At 40.9% G+C, this 20,671-nt stretch overlaps 1 protein-coding gene across 1 annotated transcript; it reads left to right on the top strand.

Moving 5' to 3' along the window:
• Positions 1–5,937: 5,937 nt before the first annotated feature.
• On the top strand, positions 5,938–16,863 carry LOC140004755 (uncharacterized). Its single transcript, XM_072044899.1, has 5 exons — positions 5,938–6,094; positions 6,193–7,487; positions 7,824–8,606; positions 8,706–9,114; positions 16,097–16,863. Exons 1-5 carry the CDS (start codon positions 5,938–5,940, stop codon positions 16,861–16,863), a joined length of 3,411 nt encoding a protein of 1,136 aa, XP_071901000.1.
• Positions 16,864–20,671: the final 3,808 nt, after the last annotated feature.

Raw genomic sequence — 20,671 nt, 5'->3', positions numbered from 1 at the left:
AAAAGGAGTTATCGAGACTACTATAGAATTCTATGCTACTAACTAAGAGCAAGGGTAGACCCGAAGACGGGTTCTTTATACAGATCACCAAAGTAAAAGAAATATCTTAGTTGTCCAACCATTACAAACCAACCTAGCTACACTAGTGATAGTGCAAGAGGGTTTCCCCGCGTCGTCCCCTGTTAAGGAAAACAAAGGAAAAGGGGTAAGCTAAATGCTTAGTAAGTAAACGGGGTAAAAGCGTAAATTTCACATTTAGATAAACAACCATTTTACAAAAATGTCAAGTCAAGTGCAAAAGTAACAACACAAATGAAGGATACAGGTTGGCTCTAAAGCCACGTCATTTGCCATGTGTGACCTCCTGCCGACCCTCCGTTGACAACACTTAAGGTCCGTAGAACTCCACTTGTACACCCACCTAACACCTTATCACCCTCACTGGCTAGTCACCTCACGAAATTGGTCGAGCGAACGAAATTGAGCTTGGTTCACAAACTTGGTTCATATTCTCGGTGAACCGGATTCACAAACTTGGTGACCTCAGACTAGGTTGGACTGGTTTCGACCAAGCCCCGGCTGGCTCGAATAGTCCATCTAGGTCGGAAGATCGACCCCAACTCACAAACGTCACCCCAAGCTACAAGCTCAAGGGGCTCAAACCTAAAATAATTCATTTAGACATGTCATGTATAAATATGCATGTAAATTAGGGTTTAGGTCGAGTGCGATGAAGTACACCCTCGCCTAGGTACCCTTTCATTCACCTTAGACACATAAGCAAGTTGTATACAAAACAGCCCGAATACTTACTCAAAGAACCAAGATCGCAAATGTACGAAAATCATGTCGCGAAGGATAGCTAGTAGTAGGCCCCACCGGCTCCGTCTAGCTCACCACTGTCTGAAATAGAAAATTGCATCACATTATATCACAAACGGCTACTAACATGCCTAAAACAAGCAAAATGGCAAAATTGGCACATGCAAGTGCGGAAACGGCAAATGAAAACGTAAACGGCCGGCAACGGAAACGGCAGATTTGGCACCTAGAACCGTTTTGATCAAATTTCACTCTACGGTTATCGGATCGAAGTGCATGAAGTACTGTTTTGAAGCTAAGAAGAAGGGCTACAACTTTCATGAAGGCACCTCAAGCCAGATCTCAATGGAATTAGGACAAAAATGCACAAAACAGTTCCAGCCATTTCATTTCGGGTTACCAAATAGGCCCTGTTTTGAAAGACCAAAACTCACGACTCAGAGATCGGAATCAAGAAATTATAGAGGCGTTAGAAAGCGTATATATAAGGCTATAACTTTTGTATTTTGACCAACAACTGAATCAGTACGGAGCATAGGGAAAAATGGGTTCAAAGTTCCTGTCAGAACTGTCCAAATTCGAAGGCAGTTCTGACAACCGATTTTGTTTTGGTCATAACTGAACCTACGGAACTCGGATTTGGATGTACTTTATACCATTTCGAAGCTAATACCAAGATATATATTTCTTATGGAGGGGTCAACACCCAGTTCGTACGTTATTCAGGCGAACCGAGCATGGTCAGAGGCTAAATCCAAAAACGTAACACAATCCAGTGTTCAAAACAGGTGCAAGTGTTTTGGCTATAACTCGGGTTACACTAATCCAATTGAGCTGAAATTTTGTAGGCACATTAAGGACTTAAGAAGCTACAACTTTCATGTTTTGAGAAACCTCTGAATCCACACACAGCATAAAGAAAAATAGAACCCAAGTTCGGATTTGTGGACTGCCCTGTTTCCAGTTTTGCCGGTTTCGAACGTCACAAACGCATGGTCCGTTTCCAAGGTTTCCATGCAGGTCTTCGAACCACTTTCATACCAAATAAACACACATATACTAACTTATAAATGACCTACAAATGGTCTGAAACTTTCCCTCTAAGTCACTACAAAATTGCCAAAAACTAACCATAATCTCTAACCTAACTTTATTTGCATCACTAAACTTAATCTAATAACCTACTAACCAAACCCTAACTAACTAAACATTTGCCAAGGTAAACTAACCTAAGGAAGCCTAGGGTTTCATGGTCAAATCTGATTTTGCTAAACCATACAAGAACAAATAATACATAAAAAATTCCATTTACAAGCCAACAACTAACCCAATCAATTTAATGAACCATGAAGCAAAAACTCTAACCTTTCATAGTCTTGACCGAAATTTAGGCAACTATATCTCAACAAAATAAACTATGAAACTTCAATATAAACATCACATCCACCATATAAGTCCATAATCACAACCAAATACATCACTTCCATGGTTTCCAAAAATTAATCACCCAACTTAAACCTCCAAGAGAGATGATTTACCTTTCAAATAAGCTTTGTAGTTGATCAAACTTCAACAATCAAGTACCCAAGTTGATCCCTTAAGCTCCAAAAGCAAGATGGAAGCTAGAAGTTGAAGAATTTTGAAGGAAATCTCTCCCCCTCTCTTGCTCTCTTGCTCTCTCTCTCGGCCTCTCACTCTCTCTTTCTCTTTAGTTTTTGTTTTGTTGATTTCTTATGATTATCTTGCAAGTCTAAGGTAATAAAGAAGTCAAAGACAATAGAAGATATTTATCACTTCCACCAATCAAATAAAAGCTTGGTTATTGCCTCCTAGCCCTTACAACCTTTACTTTCCCTTTCTTACTCCTTTGCCCTCAAACATTGAAAATCTTTCAATTAACTCCATAAATGATAACTTAATCCAGTCTAAAACACTTGATCACACTTAATCACTTCACTAATCACACTCCTATCTTAACCACCTATACTTAATCATACTTTATCCATAATGGAACCCACTAAACAACTACCTTTATAACATTGGCAAAATTAGGGTTTTAAACCCAACTTAAGCTTTCTAATCTATGGGAACACTAAAGGGTTTACTAGTTGGAGGTTTTTTTCTAACTTTTAAACTTCCTTACCCCATATAAAAGAAATCGAATCCTATAATTACTTACTCCAAAACACACACTAGAATAGCTAGCTTAAGTACAACTCAATCTTGTGCTTAATACAAAAGCTAGGCTCTTAATCTTAACCCAAATTAGGATTTTCTCATTAACCCTAAAACCAAATTTTATCACACAAATAATGAATATCACCTAACATCAAACTTAAGAACTGACCAAGGTCTCACAGGAATAGTGGACTTGGTACCTGCTATTTTAATAACTGCTATTAAATATTGGTGGTTAGGCAGTATTGGATCCTTGTCCATAAGTCTATCCCTATAGTTTAGTCTTTAAGTTAAGTGAAAATTTTTCGTTTGTCATTCGAAAGGCAGAAATTATTCAATGGACAGTGTATGGGTTTAAGAGCTAGCAAGAATAGTAACCAAGTTTTAACTCTTCTTTTTATCGAGATTAAAGTTTGTGTTATTTCTCACCTTTGATATGTTCACTGATTTTATTTAGCATGATGGTTTTGCCATTGCACTATTATGATTTTCTCTCTAGATAGATTTTGGTAGTGGCAATGATGCGGACGAGACCCATGGTGTTCAAGTAGACCCTGTAAAGGTGCCCCAAGGGCCAGTGACACGAGCACGATCCAAGAGATTCAAGGAGTCGCTTCAAGCCCTGGTTTATGCCATCCAAGCCCAAGAGAAACCGCCCATTGAAGGGATTGAGTTTGAAGATCCTGGCGAGACTACTAAAGTATTGCTTACGCTGAGCTGTACGGGGGTCTCGCTGCCCGGTCAGCGAGTCGGGGGTCCAGGGGGCGACGTGCCTCGACTGGGGGGCCCGGGGGGGCAGCGAAGCCCCCGGTGGGGGGTTCGGGGGCGTTGCCCCCAAAGCTTACGGGCCATAGGTTGTTGGGCTAATATTCGGCCAAGTGAAGGATGTGCGCTGGCCGAATTTCTTTTGTATTTTCCAAGCTTTATTAGGGTTTAGTCAAGGCTATAAATAGCCTTAAGTCATGTTTTACATGCAGTTTTTGCGATATTATTAATAAACCTTCAAAATTTCGTCTTGCATTAAGGCAAATTCCTTTAGCTTGTGAAAGCTAAGTTGAACATCCTAGCGTGGCTCCTAGGTTGTTTATTGACTTATCAATCAAGTGATCACACTTGATTGTGGCGTCCTCCACCGTTGAATTCGTTCTTGAGTGGTCCAAGTTGGATTCAACTCCATCAATTCGTAACGTGTACTCTAAGATCCAATCTTTGCTTCCGCGTCTCACATCATCTGGTATCAGAGCAAGGATAGAGGTATCACGTATATCCCCTTTATTGTCTTTGAATCTGTCTTTTATCTTCCATAGTCGTAGCTACGTATTAGGGTTTTGTGAGTCGTTGTTATCCTTCTTGTCAAATCCAAAACTGTTTTGTTTGTCTTCGTTGTTGCGTGCCGGTCTTGTTTCTGTCCAGAATTATCATCGTGCATGGATAGTGTCTAGTGTTGGTCATCTATATCTTGTCCATAAAACAAAAGAAGACAACAAGAGCGGCGGCTAGGGTTTCCATCCTTGTTGCATCTTGAGTTGGGTTTGTCGTCATAGTAATCTGTCCAGATTTGTCCGTCGTTACTTGTTGCTAGTTTTTGTCTAGTTCTTGGTCTAATTCTGTTTGGAGTCTTGCGTCTGTGGGTCGTGTGGACAACCCAGCAGAAATAAGAAAAAAAAACCTGTCTTGCGTACCTTGTTGCTTCCTTGGGTCATTGCTGGAATTTATTTCTTGGTGGCTGCCGAACCTGTTTTGCGTTTGTCCCTTGAATATTGTGTGTTCGTGTTTTGTGCAATCTGTCCAGAAAATTTCAGTCATTAGTTGCCCCTAGTTTCTGTCCAGATTGTGGTATAATTCTTGTGGAGTGTTGCATCGTTTGGGTTGCCAAAACTGCCCAGCAAAAGTGAAAAAAAAAGGGTGTCGCATACCTTGTTCTTGAAACATATTTCTGGAATTTGTCTTCTTGGGTGGTTGTTGAATCTATTTGCCTTGGTTCTTTGAGATCTTGTGTTGTTCCTTGCAAATCTTGGATACCAAAACATACTTGGGGTAGTTCTTGAGCTTCTTGAACAAATTTCTTGAAGTTCTTGGACATCCAAGGGCTGCTCTTGGAAATTCTTGAAGCCTTGTTTCAGATTTTACGGTTTCTTGCCCTTGAGACATTCGGCCATATTGCCTTGGCAAGCCTTGATTGGAGATCCGACTTTTGGGACTGGAATTTCGTGATTGAAAGAATCTTTGAGCCAAAAACAAAAAAAAAACAAAAAAAAAAGGAAAGAAAGATATTGCCTCTAGTTTCCTAATTGTGCACCAAGTCCCACCTTGACTCCAACTCATCCTAATTTCGTTGGGATTGATAGCAGCCAAGAAAATCAACAAACCAAATCCAAACCTTCCTAAAACTCCTTGATCTGCCCTGCCCTCATCAGCCCACAATTTTGATCCAGTTGAGCACCACTTGGTGAGCCGATTGGGTTGCAATTTGAGGGTGACCTCTACCTCAAACCAGCACCAAACTACCTCCAAACACTGACCAACGGACCACGAACCAGCAGCTCACAAAATTCCAGAAATTTGGGTCACGGGTAGAGTTTTCTAGGATTTTCAATATTTCAGCTTTGAGTTCATTTGTTTTGCTTTCTCTTCCGAGTCTTAGTTATTGTTAGTCCTATTATGAGTTTTAGATTGCGTCTAGATCCTTATTCACCTCCATTCATAGCTACCATCTTGTGTTACTTGTTGATTAGCCAAGAACGTACCTTGCGGTGACGCCTAAGGTTGTTCAATCTGAGCAACTAGCAAGCCAAGGAATTGTTGGTGAGATTCTTAGAGAGTGATACACTTGAGTGAAACACGAGTGTGAGTGACCTCTACATTGTAAAAAAAAAAACAAAAAAAAAAAGAGAAGAAGTCGTTTTGTTTTGTTTTCTTTTACAGGTGTACCTAAGCATGTCTAGTGGAGTTGGTGACCAAGCAATGGACCTTCAACTACGCCTAGATGCCATGATGGGGGAGTTCAAGCAATTGCTTAAAACCTCCATTGAACCATTGCATGACCGGATTGATCAGTTGGAAAACTCGAGGAATCTACATAGCTCGAGTAAAGGCAAGGAATCGGTGTACTCCAATGATGAAGAGGATCCGTTTGAGGGGAGGTACCAAACTGATCACCGTGCACAAAGGCGAGGAGACGACACCATTAAGGGGTCAAACTCAAAATTCCTTTCTTCCAAGGCAAGTCCGATCCCGAAGCCTACTTGGAATGGGAACGGAAAATCGAATTGGTCTATGAGTGCCACACCTACTCGGAGGAACAAAAAGTAAAACTTACAGCCGTGGAGTTCACTGACTACGCCTCCATTTGGTGGGACCAATTACGACTAAGCCGAAGAAGAAATCGTGAAAGGGCCGTGGAGACTTGGGATGAGATGAGGAGTCTCATGAGGAAAAGGTTCGTGCCGAGCTACTATAGCCGTGACTTACACCGACGGTTACAATCTCTCACCCAAGGTTCCTTGTCAGTCGAGAATTATTATAAAGAGATGGAGATGGCCATTATGAAGGCAGACTTGCGTGAGGATGGAGAAGCCACTATGGCTCGATTTTTGCATGGTTTGAGCCCCGAGATTGCCGAAGGAGTGGAACTCCAACACTACCTCGACATGAATGAAATGTTGGAGAAGGCGGTTACAGTTGAACGACGCCTCAAGAGGAGGGGAAGTAAATGGTCTAGCACCATGTACCAAGCTGGAAATTGGCGTACCCCTCAACCAAAGAGGGAGGAGAAGGCCATAACTCCGTCTCAACCACCAAGGCCGAATGCTTTTCTACCCAAGACAACGGCCAAACCTGAATTTAAGGCTAATAATGGAGCTTCTAAGCCGCGCGGCCGAGACACTAAGTGCTTTAAGTGTCAAGGCTATGGTCATATCGCATCTCAATGTGCCAACCAAAGAGCTATGCTACTATTGCCAAATGGCGAGATTGTGTCCGATGAAGAGGAGGAATATGAAGGGATGCCACCTCTAGAGGGTGAAGGGGATGATTCAAGTGAGGAGATACCCACACATGAGGAGATTGGATGCTTGGTGGTTCGAAAGGTCCTCACCACCCGCGCCAAGGAAGAGGAAATAAAGGTACAACGGGATAACCTTTTCTACACGAGATGTCATATCAAGGATAAGGTTTGTAGTGCTGTTATTGATAGTGGAAGTTATGCCAATGTAGCTAGTCTACTCATGGTAGAGAAGGTAGGGCTCCCAGTCATCAGACATCCTAGACCTTATCGCCTTCAATGGTTGAACAATGAAGGGGAGGTCCGTGTATTTCGACAAGTGAAAGTGCCAATTCGAATTGGCAAGTATGAAGATGAAGTCACTTGCGACGTAGTGCCAATGCAAGCAAGCCATCTCATTCTTGGGCGACCTTGGCAATACGACCGAGAAGTGGAGTTCAAAGGGAAAGCCAACAAATACGTCTTTACTCATTGTAATCGAAAAGTGACTCTTGTAGCCCTCACACCAAAGCAAGTGTATGAAGATCAAATAAAACTCCAAAGTGAGTATGAGCTAGAACTTGAGAAAAAAGAGCAAGAAAAAAGTGAGGAGAAAAAAATTTAGAGTGTGGCCGAACTCGTAGGGAAGAAAAAGGCTACAAGTGAGTCGGCCATGAGAGGAGAAAGTAAGGGGAAACTAAGCTTGCTAGTAAAAGCCAAAGATGTAAAGTGAGCTTTATCTTCTAACCAACTCTTACTTGTACTTGTGTGCAAAGAAGAGTTGGTCATCTCATCCATACCTACTGACTCTTTACCTCCTTGTATCTTGTCTCTTTTACAGGAATTTGAGGACATTTTTCCTGAGGATGTGCCCGATGGACTACCACCCTTAAGGGGAATCGAGCACCAGATTGACCTCATTCCTGGAGCTCCATTACCTAACAAACCGGCCTATCGCATGGGCCCTGAGGAAACTAAGGAGTTGCAAAGGCAAGTGGAGGAGTTACTAAGGAAAGGTTGGGCTCGCGAAAGTCTAAGTCCGTGTGCTGTACCTGTGATTCTCGTGCCTAAGAAGGATGGAACTTGGAGAATGTGCACCGACTGTAGAGCAGTCAACGCGATCACGGTAAAGTATCGTCACCCTATTCCTAGGTTAGATGATATCTTAGATGAACTGCATGGTGCCATTATCTTTACTAAAATTGATCTGAAAAGTGGTTACCACCAAATAAGAATGAAAGAAGGTGATGAGTGGAAAACTGCTTTCAAAACTAAACATGGTCTATACGAGTGGCTAGTGATGCCTTTTGGCTTAACTAATGCCCCTGGTACTTTCATGCGTCTGATGAACCATGTTTTGAGACCTTTTCTTGGGAAATTTGTAGTGGTTTACTTTGACGATATCTTGATCTATAGCAGGAGCTTAGAGGAGCACCTTGAGCACCTCAAAGCTGTTTTTGATGTACTTCGAAAGGAAAGGCTATACGCCAACCTTAAGAAGTGCACATTTTGCACTGACCATGTTGTGTTTCTAGGATATGTGGTAAGTGCGCAGGGCATTCATGTGGATGCAGAAAAGGTCAAGGCCATCCAAGAGTGGCCAACGCCTACCTCTGTAAGTGAAGTGCGCAGTTTCCATGGCCTAGCAAGCTTCTACCGCCGCTTCGTGAAGGATTTTAGCACCATTGCTGCACCTCTTACCACGGTCATGAAAAAGCATGAGAAGTTCTTTTGGGGGGAAGCACAAGATAAGGCCTTCCAATTATTAAAACACAAACTCACACATGCACCACTTCTTGCACTACCTAACTTTGATCTTACTTTTGAAGTGGAATGTGATGCATCAGGTGTTGGAGTAGGAGCCGTACTAATGCAAGGTGGCAAGCCAATCGCCTATTTTAGTGAGAAGCTAAGTGGCGCGGCTCTCAACTACTCTACATATGACAAGGAGTTGCTCGCTCTTGTACGTGCCTTAGAGACCTGGCAACACTACCTCCGCGCCAGGGAATTTGTCATCCAAACTGACCATGAGTCCCTCAAGCACCTCAAGGGACAACAAAAATTAAGCAAAAGGCATGCCCGATGGGTAGCCTTCATCGAGTCATTCCCATACGTCATCAAGTACAAGACAGGTAAGTCTAATGTAGTGGCTGACGCTTTATCTGTGAGAACCCGTACTTTTCCCATTTTCTAGGGTTTTATTTATTTAATGGTTTGTTTTCTGCATTTTTTTTAGTAGGAAAATTTTCTAGATATTTTTAATGAGCGGATATATAGTTTTTACATGATTTTTCTAGTATTGGATAGTTTTTGAAAAAAATAAGGATATATAATGGACGTGGGACCCGCTAGTGCGAAAAGTTCGGAAAAATTCGGCCAAGGAGGTTAAGTTCCGAATATTGAGTAAAATTTATCGGGTGTCAAGAGATAAATAGTGGTTGAGATGTGATTGATGTGAGAGGGACTTAAAGGATAGAGATGCTTTAAATGAAGTGACAAGTGTCACCTTAAGAGTGGTTGTAACTTATGACAACTATTCACCTTTTTGACTTATTTGACCAATTGATTAAATATCTCAAAAATTACCACAAAAATCACCATTTCTTACCTCCATTGTGGCCGGCCACCTTGAGCAAGGAAGAAAGAAAAACTCTTCAAAGTTTGGCATCCATCTAGTGCAAATCATCCAAAGCAATCACTTAGACTTGTTTCTACTCCATAAAATCTCTTCTTTAGGTGTCAGTAAGTGGTTTGGTGAAGTGTTTTGGGAAGCTAAGAGGACAAGCAACTCTTCCTCTCTTGTTTACTAGGTGAGTGATGATTGAACTTTCTCCTTCACTTAATGAAGCTTAATTAGTGCCTAGTGGTAGTTAAAGTGATGAATTTTGTGGTTTATTTCTTGGTTTGAGATGAATTGGTGAAGTTTTCAATTTATTGATGAATTTTCTGGTTTAATATGAATGTGATGTTGTGGCTATCCTTGACGATGGGAAATGATATTTAATGACTCTAGTAGGTGTATATGATAGATAATTGTAACCAATTTCTGGTGTGGAAGGAATTTGAGAAAGTTAGGGTTTTATATCCCCAATTCTGTCCGGTTTTGTATCTCATGGTTAGAGGCCGAATTGGCCTTAGCTTAAAACATGAAAGTTGTAGGTATTGCTATTTTAAAGGTGTCTATAAAATTTCAGGTCAATTGGAGTAGTGTGGAATGAGAAAAGTCGAAATTACTATTACTGTTCTGGTTTGATCCGAATGTAGGCATTGCGCCTGTAATTGGCTGTTTTGGCTAGAATTGCTTTGGAATTGGCTGTTGAGGTCTTCTGATGAAATGGAGCTTGATGTCCTAGCTACCATATGCCTTTGGAATTTCTGAATTTGGACCTGTATAGACTGAGTTGTACTGATTACAGCAGAATGTAGTTTGTGAACCCGTTATTGTGGTTCTGGTTTAGTATCTCGCATATTTGACCTGGTTGTACTAGGAATTGGACTGAGTGATCTTCTACATTATTTTAGCCCTGTTTCTTAGCTTTCAGATGGTTTTGGAATTTCTGAATTTGGACTTGTAGAGCCTGAGTTATGATGTTTCCGCTAGAATGCGTTTTGGTGAATCTGTTTTACGTTTTTGATGTAGTATATTGCATTTTTGACCTGTTTGCACTCAAAACTGGGTTGAGTGACCTTCTATGATGTTGTAGCCCTGTCTTTTAGCTTCGAGATGGTGGGTCTTGCACCCTCATCCGATAATCGTAGTGAAATTGGTACCATTACCGCAAAATGAGGACAAAAACTGTTTTTTTTTCAGGGCCAAAGCTAGTTACATTTCCAAAATTTCTGGTTTCCTTTAAAATTTGTATATGATTATGGAACCCTATTGGGGTCATGTTTGGCCTTGGTTTATGACTCGTTATCGAGTCTCATTGTATTTGTTTGCTTGTTTTAGGACGTGACGGTGGTTCACGACGTCCTTTTAACGACGGTGCATGAAACATCACCTACTTGATTGGTGAGTATACTACTCACTTGAATGTTTATAATGTGGCTTTGCTATATGTGATTGTGATGCCTTGAAGGCTTGTTTGGCTATTGGAAATGATTAAGGTGAGGGTGTACTTGACCGCCTTCATCCCTTTTATCCTGTTAATGACTGTTTACCGTTTCACTGTAATACTGCACTTGCTATATGAGATATTGAATTCCATTCATGGGAAACTGTTTAGGTGTCGGTTGGACGAGTATCCAACGGCCCTACTGTATTACTAAGCTCGACCCCGTTGGTAGTCAATTGAATCGAGCCAGCGAGGGCTTGGTCGTGAAAATTGACTAGCCACGGGGACTGAAATGGGAATCTTGTGGTAATGAGACCCTTGGTTCCGGTGTACTCGAGTATCACCAAAAGCTACTGATTGGAGTGCGGGCTCGGTTGGGGTATGTTGGGTGGAAGGAATGGAAGTGAAGTGAGGTCTACGGTTGGTACTCTTAAACATTGACGGAGGGTCAATGAGGTTGGATCAAGAATGTAAGCGTGGAAATGGGCTCTTGAGAGCCGTTCGTATCCTTTTACTGATTTGTTTTATTCCTTAATTGTGTACTTGAAATGAAAGGTTATGCTTAAGTGATCTTTGTTGCTTATGTGGTAGTATATCACTGGGCTTAAGCTCATTCCGTTCCATTTGTTTTCCTTACAGGGATATAATTACTTTTGGGATTGGATTGGATAGTCGATTGCCAAGTGGAGCTAGTGTAAATGTCTTTTGTTTAGCTTGTTGAATGAAACCCTAATGTGTATTGGGTTCATTTTCTTTTGATTGGCAAACCGAACATGTATATCCATGATGAATGGTTTTTGGCATGCCATTTGGTTGTAAATGTTGAATTTCAATGTATATATATGTTGGATTGATGTTTGGTTGAACTCCGGATTCTGACGTGGCCGGTACTGTTCATCATCGGCTTCGATTTTCTTTTTTTTTTTTTTTTATTTTGTGATTTTGACTTGTTTGCACGCGTTGGTGTGTTCCGGAACATATTAGATCGACGTAAATTGATCCGTTAGTCCTGGCGAGAGCTGGGCAGGCAGTCCGCTAACCCCTTTGGTTCGCCTTAGGGGAAGGTGGGGCTGTTACATTATCTCGTAGACACATCTTGCTCACTGCTTTATGTGACGGCCCCACCTTCCCCTAAGGCGAACCAGAGGGTTTGGCGGGTCGCCTGCCCAGCTCTCGCCAGGACTAACAATGCAGACTAGAACTATCTATTGCGATCCAGAACTTACAAACGAGCGTAAACAAGTCAAAATGGTAAAATAACTCAAAATAAAAAAATGAAATCCGGAGTCGGCCATGAATAGTAATCGACCCGTCAGAACCCAACCGAAATAGCTAACAAACATTCACATCTGAACTTTAGCATTTACAAATCAAAATGACATACAAAAGTTTTCAAAAGTTAATATATATACACGGTTTGCCAAATCAAAAGAGAAAACGCCCCAAAAGTATATCTAGGATTTTAATACATGAGCTATACAAAAGATATGTTCAACTAGCTCAATTTGGCAGCCTTTTGTCAAATCCAGTCCAAAGGTGTATATTTTCCTGTAAGGAAAACAAAAGGGAGCAGAAAGGGGTGAGCTTGCGCTCAATGAGGTACCAAACAGATAGCAATAAAATCATGGCATTTCACGTTTAGCAAATCAAGTACACATGCCAGATGTAAAGCAAAGGAACCAATGATTCAAATCAGAAGGATACGGGTGGCTCTCAGGAGCCAAATTTCCAGCGCAGTACTTGATCCAAACCAGTTGACTCTCCGTCAACGTATATAGAATCAACGCGTCCGTAGACCCCTCTTTACACCGAATTCCATCCACCAAACACCCCTTTACCGGGCCCGCTCACCTCAACAGAAACAGAAATGGTAATACTCGAGTATACCGGAATCAAGGGTCTCAATACCCAAAAATCCCCGAACAGACTACCGTGGTTCGTTATCTAATCGTCCAGGCCCTTGCCGGCCCGACTCGAATAACTTAGCCACAGGATTTGAGCTCATAGGTCACAGAAAGGTCGTTGGTTACAAGTTTCCAAACGACGTCCGAACAGATACAGATACAGATACAGATTCAGATTGACACCAAAATTGACATATGAACAGACAAGAGAACGAGTGTGATAAAGTACACCCTCGTCTCAAACAAATTAAACAGATTGCAGAGCAGAAATCAAGTTAAACAGCAATGGAGGGGAGTGGTACACTCACCGGCTCAACTTCAAAAGTTTCCACTTCAGATTGGCCTTAATCGCCAAGAAACCCTAAAATAATCAAAGTAAACTAATTGAAGGTTTCATATCCAAAATCGAGTAAACGGAATGCATAAGTGAGGCTCGACTACACATCGTACGCCTTGCCAAATAAATACTAATGCAAGGGTGGAAAACATGATTTTCTTGGAAACGAAAAGGTAACATGAAGACCTAGGCGCAAACAACCCAAAAGCCCTTTGCTCAAATCACAAGTAAATCCAACTAGCCTTCAAGTAAACTTTCGGCAGCATATCCCTTGTTTTTACCTATTTTCCAGCCATCATGGCTTCATTATTTCCTCAAATCAGTCCCAACATCTCACACAAAATTCATCTCATTTCCCAAAAGCCGTTCACTAGGCTCAAAGTAGTACAAGTACAAAAGTTAGCTAGGAAATGACCGGAATAAGAGTAAGCCTTAAAACATGTAAACAAGTACAATGAGACTCGATAAAGAATCATAAATCAATGCCAAATATGACCCCAATAGGGTTCCATAAACATATACAAACATTAGAGAAAACCAGAAAATTCGGAAATGCAATTAGCTTTGGCCTTGAAAAAAATAGTTTTTGACCTCTTTTTACGGTAATGGCACCAAATACCCTAGAATTATCGGATGAAGGTGTAAGACCCACCATTTCGAAGCTAAAAGACAGGGCTACAACATCACAGAAGGTCACTCAACCCCGTTTTGAGTGCAAACAGGTCAAAAATGCAAGATACCACATCAAAAACGTAAAACAGATTCACCAAAACGCATTCTAGCGGAAACATCATAACTCAGGCTCTACAAGTCCAAATCCAGAAATTACAAAACCACCTGAAAGCTAAGAAATAGGGCTAAATTTCATCAGAAGGCCTCAACAACCAATTCGGAAGCAGTTCAGACCAAAACACCCAATTACAGTCGCAAATCTCGATTTCGGGTAAAACCAGAACAGCAATAGTAATTTCGACTTATCTCACTCTACACTACTCCGATTGACCTGAAGTTTTGTAGGTACCTCTAAAATGTCATTCCCTACAACTTTCATGTTTTAAGCCAAGGCCAATTCGGCCTCTAACTAGGACCTAAAATTTCAGACAGAATGAAGAACAAGGAACCCTAGTTTTTTTCAATTTTCTTCCAAAACAGAAATTTCTTGCAATTAATCACTTTTTCCACCTCCTAGCTTCCTCAAATATCATTTCCAATCATCATACATAACCACATAATAATAATCATATGAAAACAGAAAAATTCTAATTAAATAGAAAGTGTCATCAATCTCAACCAAAATCATGAAATAACACCAAAGATCATCACTTTAACTCACTTAGGTTGCTCATTAAGCATTATTGGAAAGAGAAAAGGAGTTTCTTCACTACTCACCTTGATACCCAAAGGAATGGAGCAACCTTGCACTTAAATCTTCCAAATTACTTCACAAAACAACTCACTATCACTCCCTTAAGGGTTTCTATGGAACAAAAACAAGATTAAACGGTTGATTGGTTGAATTTGAGCAAGATTGAAGCAAGAGTTTGGAGAGTTTTTCTTTCCCTTTTGTTGCTTGAAGAGAATCGGCCAAGGAGAGAAGAAAATAAGGAAATTTTTGGTCAATTTTGATATTAATTTGGTAAAGACATGAATAGTGGTCATACAAGTCAATCCAACAAAATGGTGACACTTGTCACCTAATTAATGAATCTCTATCTCTTTGTTCCCTCTCACACCAATCCAAATAACATCCTCTACTTATCCCTTAACACCTGGTAAATTAAATCCAGTATCCAAAACTTAACCTAGTTGGCCGAAAATTGCTGAACTTTTCGCACTAGTGGGTCCCACGTCCGGTATTCACTCTTAATTTCTCAAAACCTATTCAATACTAGAAAAATCATCTAAAAATTATATTTACTCATAAAATTTATCTAGAAAATTTTCCGGATACAGAAATTGCAGAAAACAAATCATTGAAAATAAGAAAACCTAGAAATATAATAAAACCTAGAAATTGGAAAAATTACGGGTTCTCACACTTTAGATGCAAAACTCCTAGGGTTTGAGCTTATGAAAGACTTGTATACAAGTGACCCTGACTTTTCAAATGCCTATGGGAATTGTGGGAGGGCTAACTTTGAAAAATTCTATGTGCATGATGGTTTCTTATTCTATCTTACTAAGTTATGCATTCCCCAAGGTTCTATTCGTGACTTACTTGTCCATGAGTCACACAGTGGTGGACTAATGGGACACTTTGGTGTCACCAAGACTTTAGCTATGTTGCAGGATCACTTCTACTGGCCACACATGCGCCGGGATGTGGAGAGGATTGTTGAACGGTGTGGTGTGTGCCACAAAGCTAAGTCTCGGGTCAACCCAAACAGTTTGTATACTCCTTTACCTATACCTCACCAACCTTGGGTTGACATTTCCATGGATTTCGTACTTGGTCTACCTCGATCTAAACGTGGTCATGATTCCATATTTGTTGTGGTAGACAGGTTTTCCAAAATGGCTCACTTTATTGCATGTCATAAAACGGATGATGCTTTGCACATTGCTGACTTATTCTTTAAAGAAGTTGTTCGTTTGCATGGCATACCTAGGACTATCGTGTCTGATAGAGATGTCAAGTTTTTGAGCTATTTCTGGAAATCTCTATGGGGTAGGTTGGGAACCAAACTGTTGTTCTCTACTTCTAGTCATCCTCAAACGGATGGACAAACTGAGGTAGTGAATAGGACATTATCCACGCTCCTACGTGCAATTATAAAGAAAAATCTCAAGTCATGGGAGGAGTGTCTACCTCATGTAGAGTTTGCATACAATAGGGCTATGCATAGTGCTACACAATTCTCACCTTTTGAGATTGTGTATGGTTTTAACTCCTTAACCCCCTTGGATTTGTTGCCATTACCTTCTTCCGAGCATGTAAACCTAGATGGCAAGAAGAAGGCCGAGTTCGTTAGGACATTGCACGACAAGGTTCGTGCCAACATCGAGAGGAGGACGGCCCAATATGCACAACAAGCAAACAAGCATAGGCGCCAGCTTGTCTTTGAACCTGGCGATTGGGTTTGGTTACACTTGCGCAAGGAGAGATTCCCAAAGCAACGACAAAGCAAGCTATCACCAAGAGGAGATGGGCCTTTTCAAGTCCTTGAGCGCATCAACGACAATGCCTACCGCTTAGATTTGCCTGGTGAGTATAATGTTAGTGCTACATTCAATGTCGCTGATTTAAGTCCGTTTCTTGCAGGGGACGAGCACGATTTGAGGGCAAATCCCTTTCAAGAGGAGGGGAATGATGCGGACGAGACCCATGGTGTTCAAGTAGACCCTGTAAAGGTGCCCCAAGGGCCAGTGACACGAGCACGATCCAAGAGATTCAAGGAGTCGCTTCAAGCCCTGGTTTATGCCATCCAAGCCCAAGAGAAACCGCCCATTGAAGGGATTGAGTTTGAAGATCCTGGCGAGACTACTAAAGTATTGCTTACGCTGAGCTGTACGGGGGTCTCGCTGCCCGGTCAGCGAGTCGGGGGTCCAGGGGGCGACGCACCTCGGCTGGGGGGTCACACTTGATTGTGGCGTCCTCCACCGTTGAATTCGTTCTTGAGTGGTCCAAGTTGGATTCAACTCCAGCAATTCGCAACGTGTACTCTAAGATCCAATCTTTGCTTCCGCGTCTCACATTAGGCAAGAGTGGAGAGATTTTGGAGGAAAAACATTAAGCTTCCATTTTTCTTGAAGGTGCAAGGCAACTTTGGCAATAAACTTTCCTCTGCTTCCAATATATGCAACTAGTGGTTTAGGGTTTCAATTTCGGTAGTTTCATGAGAAAATTTTATGGTTTGAAGTGGTGTTGTGAAATTTTTGGTTTTATGGTAATTTTCTGCCCACACACGATGCTTAGGTATTGGCCATGGTTTGGTAGCTTTGCTATGTGAAATATCTAGCTTTTATATGCTAGTTTGACTTGCCTAAAGAAACGTCCAGCTTGTGATTAGGAATTTTAGTTTAGGGTTCATTTTCTAACTTGAGTAGGTGACTGTTATATGCTTGATTTAGTAAGTTGTTGGCTTGATATGTATATGTTTGAGTTGAAGCTGTTTCATGGGAAGAACAAAGCCTTGAATTGGCGGGAAAAAAAAAGATTAGTAAACACAAAGGAAGTGCCACTGAAATTTTTTTTCGCAAGGAACCTTGGGATGTTATAGGAAATCTATTATATCTTAATGTAGAAAAGTCAAAATTGAGTTTCGTTTATTATGTTTGAAACTAGATTCAGAGTATTATCAACAGCAAAATTTCAGCATATTTCTCAATTTCCATGAATGTCTGTGATTTTTCAAAATTGACTAAAATTACATACTTGTTCTATCTTTTACTGGATGAAGCAGCAAATTTAAGTTGGAATTTGACTTACTTGTGGATAGGATCTTACAATGGTACCTTCTAGTAAGTCGTAACCCTTTGAATCTATTTTCTGACGGTATAAAGTTTATAAATTTTGGACTTAAGAACCTTGAGACATGATTTTTCAAATGATACGACGCAAAACTAGAAAATTTCTGTTTTCCTAGGACTGTTCGTGCTTTCATTTCCAACTTTAGGATTGGAGTTGATAAACTATTTTGATGTTGCTTTATGAGTGGAATGGAGCTTAAATGAAAAGAAATGAGTTTTTTCAAAACATTTTAGGTCGGACAATTTCCAACTTTGTATTTTGAACGTCTTTTCTAATTTCTCCAAACGTTTGACTATAAGTGATACTCTTGTGCTCTAAATGACTCTTGTAACATTGATTAGTAAGTACATGAGGGTTACTCCTTGATTGGAACAAGCAAATATTATATTTTGATAGGTTATACGAGTATAAAACTTATAAATCGATGCATGTTCTAAATAAAGTTTTGGAACCCCAATTCCTACATAATATGTCTTAGTATTGCTAGTCTTTTACTAAAGCATGTGATTACAGGACTTGAGAGAGAGTTAAAAAGGACATTCATGCAAAATATCCTAAACTATTCAGTAATCAAGGTGAGAATTTCGTCATCGAAATTCTTTAAGGGGGAGAGAGTGTGAGAACCCTCACTTTAAAATATAATTTCCTTAAATTATAAGCCTTGTCCTAAGATTTAAACTACTCATTATATGCCCTAGCATTGTATTTTACATGTGTTACAACAATTCCCTTGTATTGGCCCTCACTTTAAAACATAATTTTTTCTTATCTACATGCCTTATTCTAAGACTTAGACCACTTATAATATGCCCTTGCATCATATTCCCTATGTGTTATAACATTTCCCATGCATTACATTTCACTTCCTTTCACTTCCTTTTATTTGAATTAAAACAATTTCTTGAGTTGGTTTTAAATAATTTGTGACGACCCCACTTCTCCCAAGGGCGAACCCAAGGGTATCGGCGGGCCGCCTGCCTAGCTCGCGCTAGGACTCAAACCTTAAAGCGATAAAAACCAGAAAATCCAAAAGAGTACCTTACATACTATATACAAATCCCAAAAAGGTTATAATTACATTCTCCAAAAGTACCTGCTCAAACTATTACACCCTTATAATTACAACCAAAACTAAAAGGTAGACCCTAAGGAGGGTCCTTATACAAACCACCACAATAAAAACAAACATCCTAATTGTCCAACTATGACAAACCAATACTAGTGTAAGTGCCCATAAGTCCCCGCGTCGGCCCCTGCTAAGGAAAACAAAGGAACGGGGTAAGCTATATGCTTAGTAAGTAAACAGGGGCAAAAGCGTAAATGTCACGTAACCACAGTTACTCAATAAGAGTAAAGCAAAAGCAGAAAAGTAACATCACATAATAAGGATACAGGTGGCTCCAAAGCCAAGTCGTTGCCATGCGTGACCTCCTGTCGACACTCCGTCGACCATACATAAGGTCCGTAGAACTCCACTTGTACACCCACCGAACACCTTATCACCCTCACTGGCCAGTCACCTCACAAACTTGCCCAGGCGAACGAAATCACAAACTTGAGCTTGAGTCACAAGCTCGGGTCACAAACTTGGTCACCTTCTCGGTGAACCGGATTCACAAAATTGGTTCATAACATGAACCTACAAACTTGGTGACCTCAGACTAAGTTGGACTGACTTCGACCAAGCCCTAACCGGCTCGAATAGTCCAAACAGGTCTTAGATCGGCCCCACGAACTCACAAACTTCACAAAATTATTCAAAATCACAAACTTTGCAAACTTCACAAACTTTATTCGAAAGTCGCCCCGAGCCACAAGCTCAAGGGTTTTGGTTCCAAAAGGTTCATATACATATGCCAAGTACAATTATACATTCAAATTAGGGTTTAGGTCGAGTGCGATAAAGTACACCCTCGCCTAAGTACCCTTTCACATATCTCAAACACATAGCAAAGAAAACACACCAAACTGGCCTGAATACTTACTCCAAATACAAAAGTAGTACAAAAGCGGAAATCACTTCGTTGGTTGGCTAGTAGTGGGCCCCACCGGCTCCGCCTAGTTCACCACCGTCTGAAATCGAAGATTGTGTCACAATATATCACAAACAGCTACTCACACACGTAAAACAAGCAAAATGGCAAAATTGGCACGCGCAAGTGCGAAAACGGCAAAAAGGGGCACACGCGCGTGCGCGGAACGGCAAACGGGACGGCCAAATCGGCCATCTTAAACCGTTATGGTCGAAAGTTAGGCTAGGAGTGTCGGATCAAGGTGAGCGAGATACCGTTTCGAAGCTAAGAGGAAGGGCTACAATTATCATGAAGATATCTCAACCCAGATCTCAATAGGTATAGGTCAAAAAGGCACGAAATAGCGCCAGCTGTTTCATGGCAAGTTACCAAACATGCCCTGTTTGCAAGGCCGTAACTCACAGCTCAGAAATCGAAATCAAGAAATTCCAAAGGCGTTAGAAAGCTGAGACATAAGGCTAAAACTTTGATGTTTTGGCCAAGACCTGAATCCACTCAGAACAGAACGAAAATCGAGTGTCAACGTACCCGTCAGAACTGTCCAAATACAAGGCAGTTCTGACGAGCGTTATTGTTTTGATCATAACAGGAGCTACGGAACTCGGTTTTCGACGTACTTTATACCGTTTCGAAGCTGAGACCAAGATCTAAATTTCTTATGAAGGAGTCGACACCCAGGTCGTATGGAATCAGAACGGAAAAATGCACGGCAGAAACTGAAATGCAAAACGTACACAAACGGACGTCTAAAACAGGTCTGAGGGTTTTGTCTATAACTCGGAATACATTAATCTGTTTGACCTGCAATTTTACAGGTAAATTCAGCACTTAAAAGGCTACAACGTTGAAGAAGGCCACTTAACCCAGTTTCGAGTGTAACTAGGTCAAA

Source organism: Coffea arabica, chromosome 4c (genome assembly GCF_036785885.1).
Source record: "Coffea arabica cultivar ET-39 chromosome 4c, Coffea Arabica ET-39 HiFi, whole genome shotgun sequence".
NCBI classification, from domain to species: Eukaryota; Viridiplantae; Streptophyta; class Magnoliopsida; order Gentianales; family Rubiaceae; genus Coffea; species Coffea arabica.
This window is presented reverse-complemented; position numbering and strand designations above follow the sequence as displayed.

Coding starts and splice junctions, on each gene's coding strand:
- LOC140004755 (XM_072044899.1), top strand. CDS start 5,938: ATGTCTAGTGGAGTTGGTGACCAAGCAATGGACCTTCAACTACGCCTA. Junction 6,095..6,192: donor TCTACATAGCTCGAGTAAAG/GCAAGGAATCGG, acceptor GACACCATTAAG/GGGTCAAACTCAAAATTCCT. Junction 8,607..8,705: donor CGCCTACCTCTGTAAGTGAA/GTGCGCAGTTTC, acceptor AAAAAGCATGAG/AAGTTCTTTTGGGGGGAAGC.